Source organism: Gracilinanus agilis, chromosome 5 (assembly GCF_016433145.1).
Source record: "Gracilinanus agilis isolate LMUSP501 chromosome 5, AgileGrace, whole genome shotgun sequence".
Taxonomy (NCBI): Eukaryota; Metazoa; Chordata; class Mammalia; order Didelphimorphia; family Didelphidae; genus Gracilinanus; species Gracilinanus agilis.
In genome coordinates, this window is record NC_058134.1 from 296830845 (window position 1) to 296857196 (window position 26352).

General features: G+C 33.1%; 1 protein-coding gene across 2 annotated transcripts in view; it reads left to right on the forward strand.

Moving 5' to 3' along the window:
• CCDC91 (coiled-coil domain containing 91) overlaps nucleotides 1-26352 on the forward strand; it is a 488375-nt gene that overhangs the window by 143443 nt on the left and 318580 nt on the right. Inside the window, exons 4-7 of one of the 2 annotated variants that reach the window (XM_044678266.1) lie at nucleotides 15258-15320; nucleotides 17758-17927; nucleotides 19606-19809; nucleotides 21742-21846. In XM_044678266.1, coding sequence (XP_044534201.1) covers nucleotides 15258-15320; nucleotides 17758-17927; nucleotides 19606-19809; nucleotides 21742-21846 — 542 coding nt within the window. The remainder of the gene's footprint in view (nucleotides 1-15257; nucleotides 15321-17757; nucleotides 17928-19605; nucleotides 19810-21741; nucleotides 21847-26352) is intronic. The other variant, XM_044678267.1, reaches the window with a different exon arrangement.

The window sequence follows — 26352 nt, forward strand, 5'->3', positions numbered from 1 at the left end:
ATCTAGGTAAATCAAACCAAAAAATAAATAAGAAAGAAGAGGTGAATGAAATCTTAGAAAAATTAGAGTTAAAAAATATATAGTGAAAATAAATAGAGATAAAAAGGAATACATCTTCTTTTCATCAGCACATGGTACATTCAGAAAAATTGAGTAGGGCATAAAAACATTGCAAACAATTTCAAAAAAAGCAGAAATAATAAATGCAACCTTTTCAAATCATAATACAAAAAAAAATTATAAATCATAGGGGTACAGGGAGAGGCAAATCAAAAATTAATTGGAAATTAAATAATACGATTCTCTAAATTTGTTTGTTTAAAGAGGAAATCATAGTAACAATGATTTTATTGAAGAGAATGACAGTGAGGAAACAACATATCAAAATTTATGGGATGCAGCCAAAACTGTACTCAGGGGAAAATTTATATCCCTGAGTGCATATATCAACAAATCAGAGAGGGAAGAGATCAATGAATTGGGAATTTAAATTAAGAAAAATTCCCAGATAAAAAAATAATTTGGAAATCCTAAAAATCAAAGGAGAAATTAATATAATTGAGAGTAAAAGAATTATCAAACTAATAAATAAGACTAGGAGCTGGTACTTTGAAAAAAACAAATAAAATAGATAAAATTCTATTTAATCTAATTTTTAAAAATGAAGAAACTCTAATTAGCAGTATGAAAGATGAAAAGGGCAACCTCACCTCTAATGAAGTGGAATTTAAAGTAATTATTAAGAACTATTTTGCCCAATTATATGGCAAAGATATGAAAATTTAGGTGAAATGGGTGAATATTTGCAAAAACATAAATTGCCTATATTAACAAAAGAGGAAATAGAATATTTTAAAAATCCCATCTCAGAAAAAGAAATTGAACAAGCTGTCAAGGAACTCCCTAAGAAAAAATTTAACAAACAACTAATACCAATGCTATACAAACTATTTGACAAAATAAGCAAAGAAGTTTTACCAAATTCACTTTATGACACAAATATGATAATGATTCCAAAGCCAGGTAGACCAAAAACAGAGAAATAAAATTATAGACCAATTTCCCTAATGGACATAGATGAAAAAATCTTAAATAGAATATTAGCAAAAAGATTCCAGCAAGAAATTACGAGAATTATTCATTTAAATCAGGTGGGATTCATACCAGGAATGCAATCATGGTTTAATATTAGGAAAATCATCCATATAATTGACCATATCGACAACCAAACCAACAGAAATCACATGATTATCACAATAGATGCGGAAAAAGCCTTTGACAAAATACAAGACTCATTCCTATTGAAAACATCATAAAGTATAGGAATAAATGGGGATTTCCTTAAAATAATAAATAGTCTATATTTAAAACCATCAGCAAGCATCATCTTCAATGGGGATGTTAGAAGCCTTCCCAATAATATCAGGAGGGAAACAAGAATGCCCCCTTATCATCTTTATTATTTAACATTGTACTAGAAACACTAGCAGTAGCAATTAGAGAAGAAAAAGAAATTGAACAGATTAAAATAGGCAATGAGGAGACTAAACTATCCCTCTTTGCAGATGATATTATGGTCTACTTAAAAAATCTTAGAGAATCAACTAAAAAGCTAGTGGAAATAATCAACAACTTTAGCAAAGTTGCAGGATACAAAATAAATACGCATAAATCATCAGCATTTCTATAGATTTCCAACACAACTCAGGAGCAAGAGTTAGAAAGAGAAATTACATGTAAAATCACCCCAGACCAGTGATGGGCAAACTTTTTTAAGGAGGGGGCCAAAGGAAAGGAAACGCTCATCTGTCAGTCTGTTTCTAAGGCAATTCATTCAAAGTTTCATTGTATTGTATCCTACTCATTGTATTTGTCATATTAGGAATAATGTTGAGCTGCCTGATAGAACATTTCAGGGGACCGCATCTGGCCTGTGGGCCGTAGTTTGCCCATCGCTGCCCTAAACACTATAAAATATTTAGGAATCTATTTGCTAAGACAAATACAGGAATTATATGAACAGGACTACAAAACACTTTCCACACAATTAAAACTAGATCTACATAATGGGAAAACCATTAATTGCTTATGTTTAGGATGAGTTAATATAGTAAAAATGATAATCCTACCTAAATTAATTTACTTATTTACTGCCTTACCTATCAAACTACCAAAAAACTTCATTATTGAATTAGAAAAAAATTATAATAGAGTTCATCTGGAAGAACAAAAAATCAAGAATATCAAGAGAACTAATGAAAAAATTATGAAGGATGGGGGCCTAGCAGTGCCAAATTTTAAACTGTATTATAAAGCAATAGTCAAAAAAACAATAGTATACTGGATAAGAGACAGAAGGGAGGATCAGTGGAATAGACTTGGTAACATAGTATATGATAAACCCAAGATCCCAGCTTTTGGGACAAGAACCGACTATTTGACAAAAATTGCTTGGAAAATTGGAAAATAATATGGGAGAGATTAAGTATAGATTAAGATATCACACCATATACCAAGATAAATTCAGATTGGGTAAATGACTTAAATATAAAGAAGGAAACCATAAGTAAATTAGGTAAACATGGCATCATATACCTGTCAGATCTATGGGAAAGGAAAAAAATTAAGACCAAGAAAGAGATAGAAAATATGACAAAATGTAAAATGAATAATTTTGATTACAGTGAATTAAAATGATTTTATACAAACAAAATCAACGCAACTAAAATGAGAAGAAAAGCAACAAGCTGGTGTGGAGATTAAAATTAATATACAGGAACTAAGTATTACCTTTAATAAAATTTTGTTAATAATAACTAAAGTAAGACACCTAGTTATTCAGCCCGCTTGCCTGAGCCAAAGAGGAAGAACGAGGTGGAGCCTCAGAACTTATACAAAACATGACTATGCAAAAGTTGAGGCTCAGGAGAGATTAAAGGGAATTTTGGGAAATACTAAGGGTCTTGTGGAGGTTGAAGTACAAGGTTCAAAATCTCCATTTATAAACTGGGAAAAGATTTTTATAACAAAACTCTCTGACAATGGTCTAATATCCCAAGTATATAAGAGCTAACTCAATTGTACAAAAAAAAAAAATCAATCCATTCCCCAATTGATAAATGGCAAAGGACATGAATAGCAAGTTTTTAGATAAAGAAATCAAAACTCTCTAAATCTCTTATAGTTAGAGAAGTGTAAATTGGCTAATATGACAGCAAACAAAACTAATAAATGTTAGAGAGGATGTGGCAAAATTGAGACTCTAATGCACTGCTAGTGGAATTGTGAATTGATCTAATCATTCTTGAAGGCAATTTGGAATTATGCCCAAAGGGCTTTAAATGACTTCCTGCCCTTTGATCCAGCCATACCACTGCTGGGTTTGTACCCCAAAGAGATAATATGGAAAAATACATGATGAAAAATATTCATAGCCTTGCTTTTTGTAGTGGCAAAAATCCTGGAAAATGAAGGAGTGCTGTAAGAGTTTAAATTTATGTTTTATTGTGGTGCCAATTTAAAAATATTTCAGTTTAAGTCAAAATGACTTTTTGCAGCTTCATTTACAAAGAGGTGGAAGGAGTGAAAGTGGGAAAATGTAGATAAAGAGATAGAAAGTACTACCTAGCTACAAATACTGTAAATTTAATACGAATGTCTCCAGACCTCAAATGCGAATGCTAAAGTGAATCTCACTAGAGTACAAACTCCTGATTAGGAAGCTGAAATTTGAACCAGTAGATGCTGAAGAATCAGCCAAGAACCTTCAGTGTACAGGAGACAAAGACTGTTAAGTATCTCACCAGAACTCACAGCTGAAGGGAGTGTTCCACCAAAGTGCCAAGGAGCAAAGAGGGTCTCCTCACTGAATAACCAAGCCACCACTCACTACCAGAAGCCAATAGAGGATCCAGGGAAAGTCTCCTCCTACAGTCCTCCTGACCAAAGCAGAGAGTGTGACTGAATCCTTGAGTTGACCTTTTCAAGCAGTTTTCTCGGCATCACTTCCTGTCCCCTCTTTACAGGGACCAATTGCAGTCTTTAAATTTGCCTAGGACTACCCAGTGGGTGGGCAGTGATCTCTGGAGTTGTCATCCACTATACAAGTGACTTGTGAACTCTCATACTTAGTGACTGGTAAGATACTAAGTAGGGGTATTTAAGTTTTTGATTGATTAACTTAAAAATTACTGAGTGATAGAAAAAAGAGAGTTTGATTTACTCTTCACAGTGTACATTGATTGGGGAATGGCTGAACAAATTGTGGTATCTGTAGTCCAAATAGAGTGCAGGTCAGCCCTGCAAAGCCTGGCTGTAGAGAATTTACATGTAATAAGAGGATTAGGCTAGGGGAGTAGCTAGGTGTAATAAGGGAATTTAGGCAGGGATGTAATAAGGTACTGAGGTAATGTGGGACTGAAGCAATGGGGTGATAAGGGGCCAAAGGCTGGAGGTAATTAAGGGAATAGGCTGAAGGTAGGGTTGTGATAGAGGATAAGGCAGGCAAGGAACTAAAGGTAAATATGAATAGGGAGAAGACACTGTAGATAGGGGTTTGTGAATCCCTAAGGCAGTAAAGTGGATAAGAAAGGTACAATGGTGAAGGTGGTAAATTGAGGTGACAGGAGAAGTAAGGGAATGACCTAGTTTAGGAAATATAAACACGGAGGTATAAAGTTTTGCAAGGGAGAGGATGAGATACTTTGGCAAATAGTTACAGCCTGGGAGAGACTGACTGGGACACAGGATTTGAAACAGAGACACTAAAAGGAAACAGACCGAGCCCCTCAAGCAGGAAGGGCACTTCTACAGACAAAGGTTAAAGCTAGCCAAGAATGGCTTGAAACTGATTCGAGGGCTGCTAGTCAATTTCTCAGGTTTACAAAGGAACAGTTCAGAGGAAGTATAAGATTGCACTTCCTCCAAAATGGACACCTCCAACTCCCTTCACGACTCGAGACTATATGATCCTTTCTTCCCTTCTCCCTCTCCCTCTCTTATCAATCAACTAATGAAGTAGCCAAAGGTTTTGATTAAAAGACAAACTGGGTTTATTAATTTAAGGGTTGATTGGAAAGGATAGAGGATACAAGGTAACCCTAACAGCCGCCTAGAGAAAGCTTCAGGTGGGGGAGGGAGACAGGAATGTGAGACTGAGAAAGGACCTGCCTTAACTCAGCTCTCAAGTGGTTTTGTAATCAATGGGGTTAGGAAAGTTGGATACAATGATTCAATAGATAATTTGTAACAAGGATAAACCCTATTTGACTATTTAAACTATCAAGTTTAAAACTAACACTTGAACTACCCTCCTTTCAAAACCCTCACAGAAATTCAGGCAGGGAAGGAAAATGAAGATGGGGAATAAGGGAGGTTAGGGAGATTCAAAGGAAATAACTAAGCTAACAATTCTTAAGAGAAAAGCTGCAGAATATAGGCCAGGTTTCAATCCAAAGAAAGATCTCAGATTGACCCTGCTCCTCTCCACGAGTCCTCAGGGTCAACTGACTTTTCCTCAAGATTCCAATCCCTATCAACTGACAGAAATTCTCTGCAGCCAGGCTTTGCAGGGCTGACCTGCACTCTATTTGGACTACATATCTGATGGTGATGGAAAACTCTTGTGCGAAAAGGAATAATAAATTGGAGGAATTTCATGTGAACTGGAATGACCTCCAGGAATTGATGCAGAGTGAAAGAAGCAGAACCAGGAGACCGATATACACAGAGATTGAAACACTGTGGCACAATCAAATGCAATGGACTTTTGTACTAGGAGCAATGCAGTGATCCAGGACAATTCTGAGGGACTTATGAGAAAGAAAACTATCCACATCCAGAGAAAGAACTGTGGGTGCAGAAATGCAGAAGAAAAACATATGAATGATCACATGGTTCGATGAGGATATGGTTAGGGATGTTGACTTAAATGATCATTCTATTGCAAATAGTAATAATATGGAAATAGGTTTTGAACAAAGATGCATGTAAAACCCAGTTGAATTGCTTGTTGGCTCCAGGAAGGGGGAGGGAGTTGGGGAGGTAAAGAACATGAATTATGTAACAGTAGGAAAATATTTGAAATTAATTAATTAAATAAAATGTAAAAAACCTAAGTAGTTGGGAAATGGGAAAAAAGAATAATGATTAATTTCATAAAGGAAACCTAAACCTTTTTTTAAAAAATTCTTTATGCTCTGAGGTAACATGCCTTTTGCTGCCATTTTTTCAATGCATTTCCAAACAACAACAATCACAACAACCAAAGGAAATTGCAATAATTGAAAAATTGTGGTGATAGAAAAACCTCTGCCATGATATAGTTATGCCATTTAAACCACATATGAAAAATGATAATACTAATACTTGTCCAGTTCAAATGCCATAATCAGAAATTGGGCAAGATATTTATCTTTTGTAGATGTTTGACTTTATCCTCAAAAAAAAATACAAAGCATGTAATCTGTATTGACTCATTTTTGCAGAGGCATCATGAAGGATACCAAATATGGTACTCTTCTTTCACCTTATGAGATGCAAGCATTCAGAAGTAGTATTGATGCCTATTGATAATAAGTTGAGCAGGAAAAGGAAAAACAAAACAAGAAAATGACAATAGAATAGATTAGAAAAATGGTCATAAAGTCAAGACACAAATAATTCTGTAGGAAAAACAGGTGAACTGAAACAAATAGAGAAAGAAAAAGCACAATTAACACATGATACTCACATGGCAAAAAAATCTGAGATGAAGAGACCTGAGAATAATGACATGGAATGCATGATTTTCATGTATAAATTCAAAGGTAGAAAAAAAAGAACAAAGCATTTCATTTTGCTAATGTGTTTGATTGAGGGACAAAGCACATTTTTCAATGCTACTTACTTTCATGATCAATTTGAAAATCAGGAGGTGACTTTGAATAAGCTTGGCTTGATTTCATTAAGTTTAGTTTCCACTAGCAGTAGTATATTATTAACAGTTTATTTTAGCATTGGTGGTTTTGTTTTATTGTTTTTAATTAGCTTTGTTGTTTCTCTCTCTATATATATATATGTATACATATATATTTGCGTGTGTGTACATATATATGTGTTTCTGTATTTTTGTATACATATATTTATATGTATAACATACATTTATATTAATATATTTGAGCTTTTTGTCCTCTTTGGGCTATTAGTAAGTATGAAGACAGCTACTTTTATTATTGTATGTATTACTTTAATTTATTTTGGGGTCTTGGATTTTCTCCTTCATTTTGAATTTTATGGCATTTTTTCTTTGGGTTTCATTCTTGTTTTTCTATTTCTTCATCCTCTCTGATTTCACATACCTTTTGTTCTCTGCTTTTTTCCCTCTTTTAAAAACTATTGACACTAATCATATAACTTTTGGAACTTCATTAATAATTTCATGGCACTGATACTTGGTTAGGTTAATCTCATAGTTATAGAAAAAATAATGTCTGAAATTATTCACATATTTGTTATTAATCTCCTATGTGTATGATATAGTTAGTATTTAATAGTATAATAATTTCACTTTTGAATTCACAGCATGGACAGAACATGGGATTTCAAATCAAAGGACTTGTATTTGAATTTTATCTCCATAATTCACTGCCTGAGAGATCCTGGATAAGTCTCTTAACCTCTAATCTTTAGTTTCCTCATTTATTAATAAAATAAGGTTTGGGGATGAGAGAACCTCTAATTTCTTTTATAGCTCTCTCTAAATTTCTGAAACTATGAATTTAAGAACTTGTCATAATTTATTGTACCAAAGCCAAATGAGCATGAAATTGGGGAAAGTATAAAAAATAGGAGCCACTTTTTCCTCTTAAGACTCATTGCCTACTAATAGATTTTTTGGAAACTTTTAATTTGCAGTTTTCATTAACTGTTAAGCTAAGAACTACTTCTGGAATTCAGAATTTGGTTGATGTCTTCAAAATATGTGACTTTAATTTGTGCTATTTTTACTTCTATTCCAGGGACAAAAACATGTCCATCTTTCTCTCCCGTGCCTACTATGAGATAACAGTTTGTGATACTCGATATGATGTTAAATACTGTTCTTTATATATTCATCTGGGGTACTGTGTGTGTGTGTGTGTATCTGTGTGTATTGTGTATTACACACAACAGCTTAATTATTTTTGCTTAGAATATGTTTTGCTTAGGATTATAGTTTGGAATTTTACTCCATCAGAGAAAAAGCAATGATAGATAACTACCATATAGATTAAATAATTAATTTTTTCTTATTCATAAAAATGAATTTGTTTTTAATATTTTTTACTGTAAGACAAAATAATGCTAATAGATTTTAGCAACCTTTCATTTTCATTTGACCAGTCCAATTTTAATCCACAAATTTATTTTGCATAGGATTACCCATATAATTCTTTTTTTTAAATAATTTTTTATTTTTAGAAAAATTTTCCATGGTTACATAAGTCATGTTTTTACTTTCTCCTTCACACCCTCAACCCCCCAACCCCGTCTGCTGTAGCCAATTCGCATTTCCACTGCTTTTATTATGTGTGGTCAGTCAAGATTTATTTACACATTATTGATAGTTACATGGTGGTCTTTTCAGGCCTACAACCCCAATCATGTCCTCATCAACCCAAGTGTCCAAGCAGTTGTTTTTCTTCTGTGTTTCTACTCCTGTAGTTCTTCCTCTGAATGTGGGTAGTGTTTTATGTCCATAAATCCCTCAGATTGCATTGCTGCTAGTACAGACGTCCATTACATTCTATTTTACCACTTTTATGTTCTTCTCCTTTCACTCTGCATCAATTCCTGGAGGTCTTTCCAGTTCACATGGAATTCCTCCAGTTTATTATTCCTTTGAGCACAATAGTATGCCATCACCAACATATACTACAATTTGTTCAGCCATTCCCCAATTGAAGGGCATACCCTTGCTTTCCAGTTTTTTGCCACCACAAAGAGCGTGGCTATAAATATTTTTGTGCAAGTCTGTTTATCTATGATCTCTTTGGGGTACAATCCCAGCAATGGTATGGCTGGATCAAAGGGCAGGCATTCTTTTATAGCCCTTTGTGTAAGAGGGAAAATTTAGGGTATTTTATAGATATATATTTAAAGTGTGGCCACCAGGAATCAACGGTTCAGGTTGATTCTGCAATTAAATCAGACCCAAGTCAGCATCGGGTTGAGGAGTTTATTTACAATCTGGTAGGTAAAAAGTAGGACTAAAGAGAAAGGGAGAGGCTAGTCCAGGCCAAAGGCCTGGGCAGAGAGAGATAAATAAATGAAGCTGTAAGCCACAAGGCACAACAGCCAGATAGGCAGAGTTTGGAAGCGGCCCAGCTAGGCCAAGGAAGTCAGCCTAACTTACCCACCTGACAATACAGAGTGTAAGCTGTCTGTGGTCTCAGGAGCTCCTTCAGCACCTAGTTCAAATTGGGAACTGCCTCCACTGGAAGTAAGTAACATACTTAAAGAGATAGTGTCCTTCCTCACTTCCTGTGGTTCCACCTCTAATTCAAATGGACAAATGGCAGGCTTTACATTGATTTAGACTGCCCAAAGGGCAGTCCCTTGTTCTAGATTTGCTACTCATTGTCTCCTGTGGGTAACTCATCTCCCCTCCCCACTAAGGAAGGTGAGGATTACATCATTTCTACACCTAGGATGGGCAGATTTTTGACTATGAATGGGCTCCAGCTAATTCCATTTACACATTTGAGCATAGTTCCAAATTGCCATCCAGAATTGTTGGATCAGTTCACAACTCCACCAGCAGTGCAATAACATCCCAATTTTGCCACATCCCCTCCAGCATTCATTACTCTCCCCTTTCATTTTAGCCAATCTGCTAGGTGTGAGGTGATACCTCAGAGTTGTTTTGATTTGCATTTCTCTAATTATTAGAGATTTAGAACACTTTCTCATGTGCTTATTGATACTTTTTATTTCTTTATCTGAAAATTGCCTATTCATATCCCTTACCCATTTATTAATTTGGGAATGACTTGATTTTTTATACAATTGATTTAACTCCTTGTATATTTGAGTAATTAGACCTCTGTCAGAATTTTTTGTTTTAAAGATTTTTTCCCAGTTTGTTGTTTCCCTTCTGATTTTGGTTGCATTGTTTTTCTTTGTACAAAAACTTTTTAATTTAATATAATCAAAAGTATTTATTTTACATTTTGTAACTTTCTCTAACTCTTGTTTGGTTTTAAAATCTTTTCTTTCCCAGAGATCTGATAAGTATATTATTCTGTGTTCACTTAACTTATTTATAGTTTCCCTCTTTATATTCAAGTCATTCACCTATTCTAAATTTATCTTGGTGTAGGGTGTGAGATGTTGACCTAAACATAATCTCTCTCATATTGTTTTCCAAATTTCCCAGCAGTTTTTGTCAAATAGTGGATTCATTTCCCAAAAGTTGGGCTCTTTGGGTTTATCTACACTGTCTTGCTGATGTCACTTACCCCAAGTCTATTCCACTGTTCCTCCCTTCTGTCTCTTAGCCAGTACCATATTGTTTTGATGACAGCTGATTAATAGTATAGTTTAATATCTGGTACTGCTAGGCCCCCTTCCTTCACATTTTTTTCATTATTTCCCTTGATATTCTTGATCTTTTGTTATTCCAAATGAACTTTGTTATAGTTTTTCCTAATTCAGTAAAGAAGTTTTTTGGTAGTTTGATAGGTATGGTGCTAAATAGGTAAATTAATTTGGGTAGAATGGTCATTTTTATTATATTAGCTCATCCTACCTATGAGCAATCAATGTTTTTCCAATTTTTTAGATCTAGTTTTATGTTTGGAAAGTGTTTTGTAGTTGTTTTCATATAATTGCTGTGTTTGTTTTGGTAGATAGATTCCTAAGTATTTCATATTATCTAGGGTGATTTTAAATGGTGTTTCTCTTTCTACCTCTTGCTGTTGTGATGTGTTGGAAATATATAGAAATGTTCATGATTTATGTGCATTTATTTTGTATCTTGCAACTTTGCTAAAGTTGTTGATTATTTCTACAAGCTTCTTAGTTGATTCTCTAGGATTTTTTAAGTAGACCATCATATCATCTGCAAAGAGTGATAGCTTAGTCTCCTCATTGCCTATTTTGATACCTTCAATTTCTTTTTCTCCTCTAATTGCTACTGCTAGTGTTTCTAGTACAATGTTAAATAGTAGAGGTGATAATGGGCATCCTTGTTTCACTCCTGATCTTATTGGGAAGGCTTCTAATTTATCCCCATTGCATATGATGCATGTTTTTCCAGTCTCTAGTGAGTCTGCTATGGACAGCCAGTCTCTGCCCTGTCTTGGCACTCAGGCTACATGCTTCCAAGTCCTTGAACTGCCCTCAGGAGTAAGTCTGTGGTGTCCTCAGCCAGCCCCCACGAATTTGGAGATTTCTTGGACACATGCTCTGACTCTGGCATGGTAGGTGGTGTGGGGGAGGGGTGATTAGCTCATGCTTTGGTAGGTGTAATTTTACCCCCTTATAGGTGGAAATGCCCAAACCCTGCCTACCTTCAAGGCTGTGCTCTGTGGAGAGCTCCTTCCTTGGCCTGATTTTGATTTTTGTTCTTTTGAGACACTTTTTGTGATTGCTAGTAGAGAGTCATGAAGTTCCACCATCATTTTAGCCCAGAAGTCTACCAATATAATTCTTGAGAGAACAGATTTAATTAAAAAAAATTCTTTATTGTACACTTACAATAACAATAAAAGAACTAGAATTTGTATAGCACTTTAAGGTTTGCAAAATGCTTTATTTTTTAATTAATTTTTTATTTTTAGAAAAATTTTCCATGGTTACATGATTCATGTTTTTACTTTCCCCTTCAACTCCCCCTCCACCCCAGACAATGCGCATTCCCACTGGTTTTAACATTTGTCATCAATCAAGACTTATTTACATATTATTGATAATTGCATTGGTGTGGTCCTTTTGGGTCTACATCCCTAATTATGTCCTTATCAACCCAAGTGTTCAAGCAGTTGTTTTTCTTCTGTGTTTCCTCTCCTGCAGTCCTTCCTCTGAATGTGGGTAGCATCTTTTCCATAAATCCCTCAGAATTGTCCTGGGACATTGCAATGCTGCTAGTACAGATATCCATTACATTCGATTTTATCACAGTGTATCAGTCTCTGAATGCGAGTTTTTCATTTTATTTTTGCAACAACAATGTGAAGTAGGTGTTTTCATCATTCCCATTTTTTAGATGAAGGAACCTGAGGCTAAGACTAAGTGACTTGTGCAGTGTTAGACAAGCCTGAATAACTGAAGAAGGATTTTAGCTCGGGACTGCCTGTTTACTACTATGTCTTATCATTTCAGTATTCAAGTGTAAAAAAAGATTGTTTAAAAAACTTTTTAAAAAGTTTAAACAGAGTAGTAACTGATTTTTATTTGTATGCCCTTCTGTGCTTTTCATTTCTTTTATACATTTTTTGAAAAGCTTCATTGAATTTTTTTAATCTAAGTTTATACTTTCTCAAAAAGGGAATTGGAGGGGTTCTGCCCAATGTACAGGTTCAGTGATTTTGACTGATAATTGAAATAAATGTGACTTGAAGTTTTATCAAATAGAAAGAACATTGCAAGGCCCCCATTTAGGGAAATGAAGTCTTATTTTCTTGTTTCAGTCTTTCACCTCTATTTAGAATGAACTCCATTCCTGCATGAGCCATCTTTTTTCTGCTAATCACTAGTACAAATTTCATATCTCAAAGGAAAGTTTTTCTAATTCATACTGTTCTCTAACCTAGGGAGTCTCTAACTTTTTTTGCTCATGTCCTTGTCAATATGGAGAAATTTTTTATACCACAATACACATTTATATATCTATTTATAAATTATATACAGGCACTGTTGTTATATGTATGTTTCTTAAAATGCACAAAAATAATACATTTTAAAAGAAGATAAAATATATACTTTTTATTTTTATGCACTAATTTTGTTGATGGACAGACAATATCTTTTTGATTTCAGAGTTGAATGTATTTCATTTTGGAGGGAAAAGTCATGTAAATGTTGAGTGATGATGTGTAAATAATGACTACATAGTAGTAAGTATTCAGTTAATTTCCTCAGTATAGCTATCCAAATATGTACTTTTCTTTTAATATACTTTTTTATTGAAAATTACAAAATATAAAATTTAGATAAATTGTAACTATCAAGGAAGATAAGTTTTCATTAAGCCATGTTTCTCCGTGGATGGATTTTTATCATATACAGTGTAGAAATAAACAAAAATGAATTGTTTTTTATTTCAAATAAATAGAGCTTTTGATATCAGTTTCTTTTTCTTTGTGTAGCTTAATGGATGTCAAAGTCCTGCTTTTTGAAAAAAGCTTTAGCATGTGAATAGGCCACACTCTGATAAAACCTTCTCTTCAGGATAAGAGTAACCAATAGGCCTCAAATGCCTTGGGGAGGTGAAGACAGCCTTTCCCCCCCCCCCCCAGCCTCAAAATGAGCAGATGAAAAAATTTATTTACAATGGAAGGGCGTTGAAGCAGATGCTTTGGAGCCCTTATAGTTTGGTCAGACATTGAAGATGTCAAAGTCATGCACTGCATCTTGGGCCATCACTTTTGATTTTCCCCTGGACTATGTAAGAGAGTTACTGAAGATGTAGTGCAACTCTAATTCATGTGCAAGTCAAGTGATGTCATTGGTTCTCTTCAAAAATGAAGTACAGGAACCACAACAACATCTTTTTGTATTTAAATCATTTGGTTGATGAAAGGGAAAGAAAAAGAACATTTGTGTAAGAAAAGAGTCTTTCAGGAAAACAAAAGTGAAAAGAGACATGAACAGTTCCTATTGGAGAGAGAACTACTCTTCTGAGGAATGTCCTGAGATGACTTTTTTGAAGAAAGAGCAGTGATTTATAAAGGTGACTGTAGGAGAGGCTGTGACTTCTTAGTTCATTTACATGTGACTTAAGGTTACAATTGATAAAAATATAAATCTTGTAAATGGAGACTATGGAAAGGATATATAAAGACAGTGGGGTTCATTCTTGTCAGAAAGTGATTTTGTGAGTTTCATTCTCAAAGGGAAAGAAAAGTAACTGTCAAGCCTTTGATTTGAGGCCTTAGAGGAGGTTAAAAAGCCAGCAAGGTTGGGGTTAAGAAGCCAGAAGAAGCAGGTTTGAAAACAAACAGAGGGGGCAGCTGGGTAGCTCAGTGGAGTGAGAGCCAGGCCTAGAGACGGGAGGTCCTGGGTTCAAACCCGGCCTCAGCCACTTCCCAGCTGTGTGACCCTGGGCAAGTCACTTGACCCCCATTGCCCACCCTTACCAATCTTCCACCTATGAGACAATACACCGAAGTACAAGGGTTTAAAAAAAAAAGAAAACAAACAGAAAAGGGCAAAAGATAGAAGGATTTGCTGAAACAGCTACCTCCAACAACTGGCTGCAAATTTGCTGACTAGAAAAGTTATTGTTTTGCTTATCGGCTAGAGAATGGCTCAAGTAGCTGCTTTTAAGCTTATTGGCTGAGAGTGAATCCAAATACTATATAAAGTGCTTTTAAGCTTTTTTCTTACTGGTACCACCTAAAGTTTGTGAGAGGGGAAAATCTCTCAAAGGTTTTGTTTTGCCCTCTTCTGCCTTCTGTTTTGACAGGGAGAAACTGAGGGGAAAAGAATTATTTTGTATTTGTTTTGCTTAGAGATGTGTTTTGCCAAGAGAAGGCCTGGACCTGATTGGACAAAGCAGAATCCTTCACTTTTTGTGGACCTGAAGAATATGGCAGTTCTTTGACTCAAAGAACCAATTGTACTTGAAAGTATAACTTTTTTTTTTCAGTGTTCTGTTGAGTGTTTGACTCCTTGAGAACAGAAGAATTTGGCCTAGTAGTCAGCCAAGCAGTTAACAAGCATTTATTGCCTAGATATAACATGCAAATAACTATATACAAACAAAATAGAGGTTAAATCGGAGGAGATCATAGAGGGAAGGTACTTGCATTAAGAGGGATGAGAAAAGGCTTCTTGTCGATTTTAGTGGGATTTTAGTTTACATTTGAAACTGGAAAGCCAGAAGGCAGAGAAGAGGAGTTAGAGAATTTCAAGTATGGGGAATAACCACTGAAAAAGTACTAATCCAAAAAGAAGTACCAAGAATAAAACAAGGTGCCAAAGATAAAGAATTGGCAAAACTATTCATGGCATCAACAAAGTTGAAAAAGGATGATGAGATTTATTGTTAAAATGTAAATTTTCAAATATGGCAGGAGGACCACCAAGAAATATCCTATATGCAGGTGAAGAAACCAAGGCCAGTATCCATAGAACAGGTAAGAGATCAGAGATTATCATGTAAATCTGAGTCATGTGTATTAAATGGTGATTCAAACTATGAAATACTCTCTGAGGGGAGTAGTATGCTATATGTAAGGTTAAAGGCCGAAGACTGGACTAAAGAAAGATGATGATTCCTAAACTTCTGATAGTGTCCAGATTGAAATTTTGGAAGCAGAATAAAAATCTTGCTCATTTGTTTGTTTTTTTCTTGTTGTCTTTCTGGAAACTTTTCATTCTATGATATTTATAAACTTTATTTTACATGGTTATAGCTATTAAATAGTCTTAAATTTTATGAAGCAAGTCCTTCTAGGCAGTTGTGGGTAACAATTCTAACTGTAAAGAACTGAGTTCGAAACCTTCCTTAGATACTTAACTAGCTTTTTGACCCTTGGCAATTCACTTAGTCATTCTGAACTTTAATTTCCACATGTGTAAAATGGCGATAATAATAGTACCTAATTCCCATTGTTATTATAAGGTTCAAAATAACTAACATCTATAAAATGATTTGTAAATCTTTAAGTGTTAGTTTTAAGTGCTGGCTATTTTATTATTATTATTATTGTTATTATTATTATTATTATTATTATTATGGTGGTGGTGGTGGTAGTGGTTGTCAAATGTACTTGAAAACATTTTGAGGGTTCTATTCGTAGTAGGGAAATTTGTTGTGTTAATTCATTAGGTATAGCAAATTTCTGATATATAATCTTAGCTATTTCTTGATCATATCTTTTTTAGTATCTGGTATATACTCATTTTTGCAATAAGGATTGATATATTGCATAACTTACTTTTCTTTGTTGTATGATCCGCATTGATCAGGAAGTTCATGCTTGTTAAGGATAAACTTTCCATAATTTCAGATGGCAGTAAGCTGTTTCTGAATCACTATCATTATCCTCCCAATTTCTTTAAACCAGTCGTCTTGTCTGTGGTTTTTGTTTAATATTTCTTTGTTGTCAGATTGTTGGTTGAGTTACTGTGAATGGAATGCCTTACAATTTGTCTCTTGAAATTTGTCATTTAATATGCTTTGTTTGGAGATACATCACTTTCAGCTACTTTTGCTGTATGTAGTGGTATAAATCCATTGCCAGCCAATTCCTTTTTCTTCGTAAAGTGCATTTGTTCCAAGAAAATTTCTGTATATTTTTAACTACTTTATCATGTACTCTCAGAATATCTGTCAGTCTGATTAACCCTCTTTGGTCAAGAAGCATTAATTGTTCCATATTTGCCATGGAGTGATGAGCCTCAGGTTTCATATATTTTGTGAAGGTTTTTGTTTGAATTTGTTCTAGATTTATTTTCTTCCATTTTCCTATACCAAAATATATGCTAAATGTGATGATGCATAGGTTAAGGAAAAAGCAGCAAGCAAGATTTTAATTCTCAAATTGCAAGAGAGGGACCAGAAATCAAAATTAGACTTCATTTTTCCAAAGGTAATATTCACAATGAGATGTTACATACACAGACACTCACTCACTTACTAATATATAAATACTTCAAATGGAGTAAGTACCATCAATTTAAAACATTTGTAACTGGTAGAGAAAAGATATATTCAGAATATCATCAGAGGAAAGGGACATTAAAAAATGGGTGGATAACTACCTTGAATAATTAAACTTTTAAAAAATCAGTTAGGCTGAATATATGAGCAATATTAGAACAAAGAGAAGCTCAATCAAAAAATGTAGTTCTTGAATTTACCTCTTGCCTCTTCATGGTAGAATTTAGTACTCAATTAAGAATTAGAGTTTTTAACAGAAGAAAAACATTTCCTTTATTACATGGTTCAATAGGGATATGATTGGAGATGTAGAATCTAAATGATTACTCTATTGCAAATATTAATGATATGGAAATAGGTCTTGATCAACAATACATGTAAAACCCAGTTGAATTGCTCACTGGCTATGGGAGGCGAGATGGAGGAGGGGAGGGAAAGAATACGAATCTTGTAACCATGAAAAAAATTCTAAATTAAATAAACAAACAAATAAATAAAAAAGAATTAGAGTTTTTACATCTTTAAACTTATTAATTGCTCTACATTATTATTTTTGTTAAGCTTCATTTCGGGATTCAAATATCTCAAACATATTCAGCTTAACCAAATGAAATTTATTGTTCAATGGAGAAATTTTCTACAAAATGAGGTAGTTTAATGTTATTTTCTGGGAGGCATATCGCTTAATATCACCAACTAACTGACACTAGCTCCTTGTTAATTCAGCTTAAATGTTGAGATGAAATGAAGCTGTGAAATGAAGCACTTTCATACTGTTTTTCGCTCTGAATGTTCAAGTATGTTTCTGTTAAGAACGTTTCTTATATATTTCAGAAAGTAATCCATGTTGAACAAATTTAGAATCATGCTTTTTTTTTTGTAATTCTTAAAATTTATTTTTTTATTAGTATCTGGAGTCCATATCACCCCACCTGTTTCTCCTGAGAGTATTCTGGAGCAACCTTTGTCCTCAGCTCATCTTACCTCTTCTAAGCCCATCATTTCATCACAGAATAATACACTGGTTGTTCCACAAATAGGCAACAATATTGTAAGTCAAGCAGTATCTAAAGATCAGGTAAGGATCTTGGTTTTTTTATTAGTAATCTATATAACTACATAAAATCTATCTATTTATCTATCTGTCTGTCTATCTATCTATCTGTCTGTCTGTCTGTCTGTCTGCCTATCAATCAAATTGCATATAATCTGGCTTTACAAACCAGCTGGTAGGTGGTTCAGGTAAAGTGCTGAATCTGGAGTTAGGGAAACCTGAGTTCAAATCTGACTTAAGGTACTTAATAGCTGTGTGACCCTGGGCAAGCCACTTAACTTTTTGCTCGGTTTCTGCATATGTAAAATGAATGGGCAGTTAGGTGGCATAATGGATAGAATATTGAGCCTGAAGCCAGGAAGAATCATCTTCCTGAGTTAAAAATCTGGCCCTAGACACTTATGTGACCTTGGTTAAGTCACTTAATCTTGTTTGCCTTTGTTTCCTCATCTGTAAAGTGACCTGGTGAAGGAAATGGCAAACCATTCCAGTATCTTTGCCAAGAAAACATCAGATAATGTTTGGGGTTAGATATGACGAAAATGGCCGAACAACAACAAATTTTTGTGGCCATTATGCTACTCAATTGAATTCATTAAAGCTGGATAAATCACAAATATTTAGTCAGATAAAATATTTGCATAGTACTAAAATGTTTTATTTAAGCAACTAAATGACATATTGTAGGAGGAAATTATATTTTAGGGGGGACATAATCTGAAGATGAGAAGTAGCTATAATTGTATTTAAAGATTTTGGCCTCTGATTCAGGAAAACCAGGTTCAAATTATATCTCTTAATACATTCAGTGACCCTGGACAAATCACTTAACTTCTGTTCTCTAAGGAACTTTCTAAGACTGCAGATTGTGAACAGGCTATACCAATGCAGATGCCAATATAGGAAATTTCCTCACTGATAGTTTTCCATACCAGTGAAAAGTCCAGTTTTTAAAAAAAATCAAAATCATATGATTTTTATTAGTTTTCATTATATTTTAAAGAATGATGATTACATATTTCACTTGTTTTAATAGAGCTAAGACTTTCAAATATTAAAAAGGATTTTGAAGAATGATTTTTAATCTTCTGCTTCATGAGAATTCTCAAGCCAAAATATTAACTCATCTTTTTCAAGGATTGTCATAGGATAAACTGAGTATTCAGAATGTTCATTTGAATTTTTCTGTGAAAATTGCATGAAGAACAAAAGGAATCCAAATGACATAAGGCTAATATGACTTTACAGAGTATTATGGATGATTTGAAAGCATCTGTTTTTTGTACCTAGAATTTTGCAGTTATTTTGACAACATGGTGGACTTTCAGAGTCTGATTAGATTAGCTTCAAATACGTACATAGAAATTTTTGTGGAAATGACTTGTTCTTGTGCCAAAATATGACCAACAAATGGATTTTTTTTGCAAGGACTTTCCCTTGGCTAGAAGAAGTTTATAAAACTTCTTTGGTGCACTGTAAACCAACTAACAAATGCTTTGTAGGAAATTTTGTCCCTTTCTAAAAGATGAGGTTTTTATACTACTTTTATAATTCCATTTATTTACTTAAAGGGTTAAATAATTCCAAAGTCTTTGATAAAACTTAATTTCCAAATGCAGTTTCCAGTGCTCTTGGGATGCTTTTTATTTATTGATACACTGTATAATTTTCTTCTTTGATATTTTTTTAAAATTTGGATTAGGTTCAGCAATCAACAAATACTATTGATCCTTCAGTTTTTCCATTGAACTTAACTGATGAAAAAAACAATGAAACAGTTATACTTGTGGATGCTGCTGCTGAGGATCACAAGGCTATTGAGTTAAACATGGATCTTCAACAAAAAGTTGTAAGCTTAGAGGTTAAACTTAAAACTTCTGAAGAGGAAAAACAGAAAATTAAAAAGGTAAAGGATTCCAACTATGATTTAAAACTTATCTGAGGAAACTAATATTGTAATTTTCCAGCATTTTTTACACATTGAAGTGCATCTATTTCCAAGGAAAACTTTCATTGCTAAATAATACGCAGTCTGAGATGAGATCCCAGTAAGCTTTTTAGAATCTGATAGAATAAGTTTTGTTAGGTTTTGCTTGAACTTTTTGCTTATGACTTCATTTGTGATACGTAACTACATATATGTGTATGTGCATTTATGTATATTTCTTACCTATCATAACTACATATGTTCATTTATTACATATTTATTATATATATGCAGTTATATATTGTTCAATATACACATTTTGTTTTGTATACATGTGTGTGAATATATGTGTATATACACATGAATAAACTATTAAAGCTAAATACTTCTTTAAGATTTTTTTGGGATATCCTTGTATATTATGTGTAGATGTTTCTTGTTCATGGAAAATGCAGCACTAGGAAGTTAGGCATCTTGGGAAATGTGAAAGTGTTAGAATTTCATGAGCCTATTTCTTAGTTCACAAGTCTTTTTTGTAATTAAAAATTTTCCTTCACCAAATTTGTTTAGTAAGAAAATTTATAATTATAATGCTAAAGTTATAACCAAGGCATAGAAACCTGTTTTTTTCTGTACACTTTGCAAAAACGTATGTATATGAAACTATCAGTTATTTGACCAGAGCAGGTTTTAAAAATAATAATAAATATTTTTATATCAGAATGGTAGATATTTTGAAATATTTTTAAAAAGAACAGTCATTTTTGCTATATATGTTTCCATGAAGCACCATGGCTTACAAAATCTTGCAATAAAAACTACAGAATTTATGGGTAAAATGGGGATGGAGTATAATGTTCACAAAATTTGTCAGTGATACATAAAATAGGATACCTAATTAAAATGCTAGTGTAGTTTTTATTAGATTGTGAATTTCTTGAGGACAGCAATTACTTTTTTGCCTATTTTTGTATCCTTCATGGTTAGCATAGTGCCTAAAACATAATAGGCATATTAATAAATGTTTATAGAACTAATGGACTCTAACTGCAGATTAAAACTTTTTTTTACTTTTTTTCATGTCTTTTTAATTGTTTGTTTGAACGTGGCTAAAATGGGAATATATTTTGCCTATTTTAACATGTACAATGTATATCATATTGCTACTTCTCTTCTTAATGAGTGGAAGAAGGGCTATAATGACGGAGAAAATTTAGAACTCAAAATTTTAAAATGAATGTAAAAAATATGAAAAGAAAAAGAACAGTACTGAAGATAGAAAAAATATTTATTGACTGACAGGTATTTTTGTTGTTTTTCATAGAAGAAATCATGTACATGTAAATTTGAAATTCTCATTATGCTGAAGATGCACCCTAAAATATCAATTTGTTGGGACAAATTTATGTTTTTGAAATGTGCATTATAGCAGAACTAACAGTGAACATAACCTACAATAATATTTTAATTTCTTGATTTTTCCATGTGATGCCTAAATCTGGGGAAGAAAAAAATAATTATACTATACCATCTATTATTAACACAAATCTTTATTTTAAATCTTTTAAATCTAAATTATTTTAATCATTTTTCTCTAGAACTTTATTTCATTAATTACATTCACATCTTCATATATGTAGATATGGAAGAGACTTTGGGAGCCATCTAATTTAATTCCCTAATTTGAATGTCCTGATATTTACAAAGGTCAGTTTCATATTCAAAGAAACATGAAAACAACCATAACTTTTCTGGATATATAGGGGCATTCAGAAATTTTGATTACAGATATAAAAACTTATTGCAGTGAATTTGTGCAGTTGATTTATGTATAAGATTCTACAAAAAAGATAGCTTAGAATTTTCATAGTCTCCACTGTAAAATCTGTTACTCTAATTTTTTTCTTTTAGGATTTAGAAACATTGCTGGAAAAGCATAGAATTATAGAAAAAGACTTCCTAAAAAACAAAGAAGATCAAGCAATTTCTCACCAAGATAGATACAACATGCTTCAGGTAAACTCACTTTATTTAAGATTTAAAATATGATCTTTTTATTTATTTTTTTATTAATTAAATTTTTATTTTTTAGAAATATTTTTGCATGGTTAAATTATTCATGTTATTGCTCTCTCTCCCCCCTTTCCCCCACAAGCAGTAGTCGACACACATTTCCACTGGTTTCTTCATGTGTCATGGATCAAGTCCTATTTCTATATTATTAATAATTGTTCTAGGGTGGTCATTAAGAGTCTACATCCCAAATTGTGTCCGCATGAACCCATGAGCTCAAGCAGTTGTTTTTCTTCAGTGTTTCCACTCCTGTAGTTCTTCCTCTGAATGTGGGTAGTATTCTTTTCCATAAATCCCTCAGAATTGTCCTGGGTCATTGCATTACTGCTAGTACAGAAGTCCATTACATTCGATTTTACCACAGTGTATCAGTCTCTGTATAATGTTCTCCTGGTTCTGCTCCTTTCACTCTGCATCAGTTCCTGGAGGTCATTCCGGTTCACATGGAATTCCTCCAGTTCGTTATTCCTTTGAGCACAATAGTATTCCATCACCAACAGATACCACAATTTGTTCAGCCATTTCCCAATAGACAGGCATACCCTCATTTTCCAGTTTTGTGCTACCACAAAGAGCATGGCTATAAATATTTTTGTACATGTCTTTTTCACTATGATCTCTTTGGGGAACAAACCCAACAATGGTATGGCTGGATCAAAGGGCAGGCAATCTTTTAGCACTCTTTGGGCATAGTTCCAAATTGCCATCCAGAATGGTTGGATCAATTCACAACTCCACTAGCAATGCATTAATATCCCAATTTGGCCACATCCCCTCCAACATTCATTACTCTCCCCTGCTGTCATTTTAGCCAGTCTGCTGGGTGTGAGTTGATGCCTCAGAGTTGTTTTGATTTCCATTTCTCTTATGATTAGAGATTTAGAACACTTTCTTATATGCGTATTAATAGTTTTGATTTCTTTATCTGAAAATCATGTCCCTTGCCCATTTATCAATTGAGGAATGGCTTGATTTTTTTGTACAATTGACTTAGCTCCTTATTTGTTTGAGTAATTAGACCTTTGTCAGAGTTTTTTGTTATAAAGATTTTTTCCCAGTTTGTTGTTTCCCTTCTGATTTTAGTTGCATTGTTTTTGTTTGTACAAAAACTTTTTAATTTAATATAATCAAAATTATTTATTTTACATTTTGTAATTTTTTCTAAGTCTTGCTTGGTTTTAAAATCTTTCCTTTCCCAGAGATCTGACAAGTATACTATTTTGTGTTCACCTAATTTTCTTATAGTTTCCTTCTTTATATTTCAAGGCATTCACCCACTTTGAATTTATCTTGGTGTAGGGTGTGAGATGTTGATCTAAATCTAATCTCTCCCATATTGTTTTCTAATTCTCCCAGCAGATTTTGTCAAATAGTGGATTTTTGTCCCAAAAGTTGGGCTCTTTGAGTTTATCATAGACTGTCTTGCTTATGTTAGTTACCCCAAGTCTACTCCACTGATCCTCCCTTCTGTCTCTTAGCCAGTACCATATCATTTTGATGACTGCTGCTTTATATTATAGTTTAATATCTGGTACTGCTAGGTCACCTTCTTTAACGGTTTTTTTCATTATTTCCCTTGACATTCTTGATCTTTTGTTCTTCCAAATGAACTTTTTCATAGTTTTTTCCAATTCTGTAAAAAAGTTTCTTGTTAGTTTGATAGGTATAGCACTAAGTAAGTAAATTAATTTGGGTAGAATGGTCATTTTTATTATGTTAGCTCATCCTACCCATGAACAATCAATGTTTTTCCAATTGTTCAGATCTAATTTTAATTGTTTAGAGAGTGTTTTGTAGTTGTATTCCTATAATTCCTGTGTTAGCTTTGGTAGATGGATTCCTAAGTATTTTATATTGTCTAGGGTGATTTTAAATGGTGTTTTTCTTTCTACCTCTTGTTGCTGTGATGTGTTGGAAATATATAGAAATGCTGATGATTTATGTGCATTTATTTTGTATCCTGCAACTTTGTTATTGATTATTTCTACTAGTTTTATAGTTGATTCTATAGGATTTTTTTTAAGTAGACCATCATATCATTTGCAAAGAGTGATAGCTTAGTCTCCTCATTGCCTATTTTAATACCTTCAATTTCTTTTTCTTCTCTAATTGCTACTGTAGTGTTTCTAGGACAATGTTAAATAATAGAGGTGATAATGGGCATCTTTGTTTCATGCCTGATCTTATTGGAAAGGCTTCTATTTTATCCCCATTGCATGTGATGCTTGTTGATGGTTTTAGACATATACTATTTATTATTTTTAGGAAAGGTTCTTCTATTCCTATATTTTCTAGGATTTTCTTTAGGAATAGGTGTTGTATTTTTTCAAAGGTTTTTTCAGCATCTCTTGAGATAATCATGTGATTTTTGTTTATTAGCTTTTTGATATGGTCAATTATATGGATGAGTTTCCTAATGTTGAACTACCCTTGCATTGCTGGTATAAATCCCACCTGAAGCTGATGGATAACCCTCATGATCACTTCTGGAATCTTTTTGCTAGTATTCTATTAAAATTTTTTCATTTATGTTCATTAAGGAGATTGGTCTGTAGTTTTCTTTCTCTGTTTTTGTTCTGCCTGTCTTTGGACTTAGTACCATATTTGTGTCATAAAAGGAATTTGGTTGGACACCTTCTTTGCTTATTGTGGCAAATTATTTGTATAGTATTGGTATTAGTTGTTCTTTGAAGGTTTGATAGAATTCACTTGTGAATCCATCTGGTCCTGGGGATTTTTTCTTAGGGAATTCGTTGATGGCTTCTTCAATTTCTTTTTCTGATACTGGATTATTTAAGTATTTTATTTCTTCTACTGTTAATCTAGGCAATTTATATTTTTGTAAATATTCATCCATATCACCTAGATGGCTATATTTATTGCCATATAATTGGACAAAATAGCTTTTCATGATTGCCTTAATTTTCTCTTCATTAGAGGCGAGGTCTCCCTTTTCATCTTTGGTACTGTTAATTTGGTTTTCTTCTTTCCTTTTTTTATTAGATTTACCAGTACTTTGTCTATTTTATCTTTTTTTTCAAAATGCCAGCTTCTAGTCTTATTTATTAATTCAATTGTTCTTTTACTTTTGATTTTATTAATTTCTCCTTTGATTTTTAATATTTCTAATTTAGTTTTCATCTGAGGGCTTTTAATTTGTTCATTTTCTAGTTTTTTAAGTTGCATGCCCAATTTATTAACTTCTGCCCTACCTAATTTTTTAATATATGCACTTAGGGATATAAATTTTCCCCTTAGAACTGCTCTGGCTATATGCCATAGGTTTCGGTAAGAAGTCTCATCATTGTCATTGTCTTCAGTGAAATTTTTAATACTTTCTATGATTTGTTCTTCCATTAAATTATTTTGGAGAATCATAGTATTTAATTTTCAATTAATTTTTGGTTTGCTTCTCCCTGTATTCTTAGTAATAACTATTTTTATTCCATTATTATCTTTTAAGTTTGCATTTATTATTTCTGCTTTTTTGCATTTGTTTGCCATGTTTTTATAACCTAGTAAATGGTCTATCTTTGTGAATGTTCCATGTGCTACTGAAAAGAAGGTGTATTCCTTTTTGTCCCTATTTATTTTTCTCCATATATCTATTAACTCTAATTTTTCTAGGTTTTCCTTCACCTCTCTTATCTCTTTCTTATTTATTTTTTGGTTTGATTTATCTAGATCTGATAGGGGAAGGTTGAGGTGTAACCCACTAGAATGGTTTAGCTATTTATTTCTTCCTTGAGCTCAACTAGCTTCTCCTTTAGAAATTTGGATGCTATACTGTTTGGTGCATACATGTTGAGTACTGATATTTCTTCATTGTTTATACTGCCTTTTATTAGGATGTAATTACCTTCCCTATCTCTTTTAACCAGATCTGTTATTATTTTGGCTCTGTCAGAAATCATGATGCCAAGCTCTGCCTTCTTTTTATCAGTTGAAGCCCAATAGATTTTGCTCCATCCTTTCATTTTTACTCTATGAATGTCTTCCTGTCTCATGTGTGATTCTTGTAGACAACGTATGGTAGGATTTTGGTTTCTAATGCACTCTGCTATTTGCTTCCGTTTTATGGGCGAGTTCATCCCATTCATATTTAGAGTTATAATTATCTACTCTATATCCAACCCCCCCAAAATCTTTTCTTTAAGGGACCCAATAAGTTCAATTGATTTGTATCCCTAGAAGAAAAGAATTATTAAAATATTAAATTTTGTTTAATATTAATATTAAAACATTAAATATTAAATTGTTATTATCTAGCTATTTATTTCATTAAATATAAATTTAACATTTATAATGTTAAATTATGTTATTTCAAATATTAAAAATTGTTATTATCAACAGGGTAACTAGAAGAAGTTTACTTAGAGGGAACAGTGACAAACTGTATAGGATGAAATGTCAAGATATATATATATATATATATGTGTGTGTGTGTGT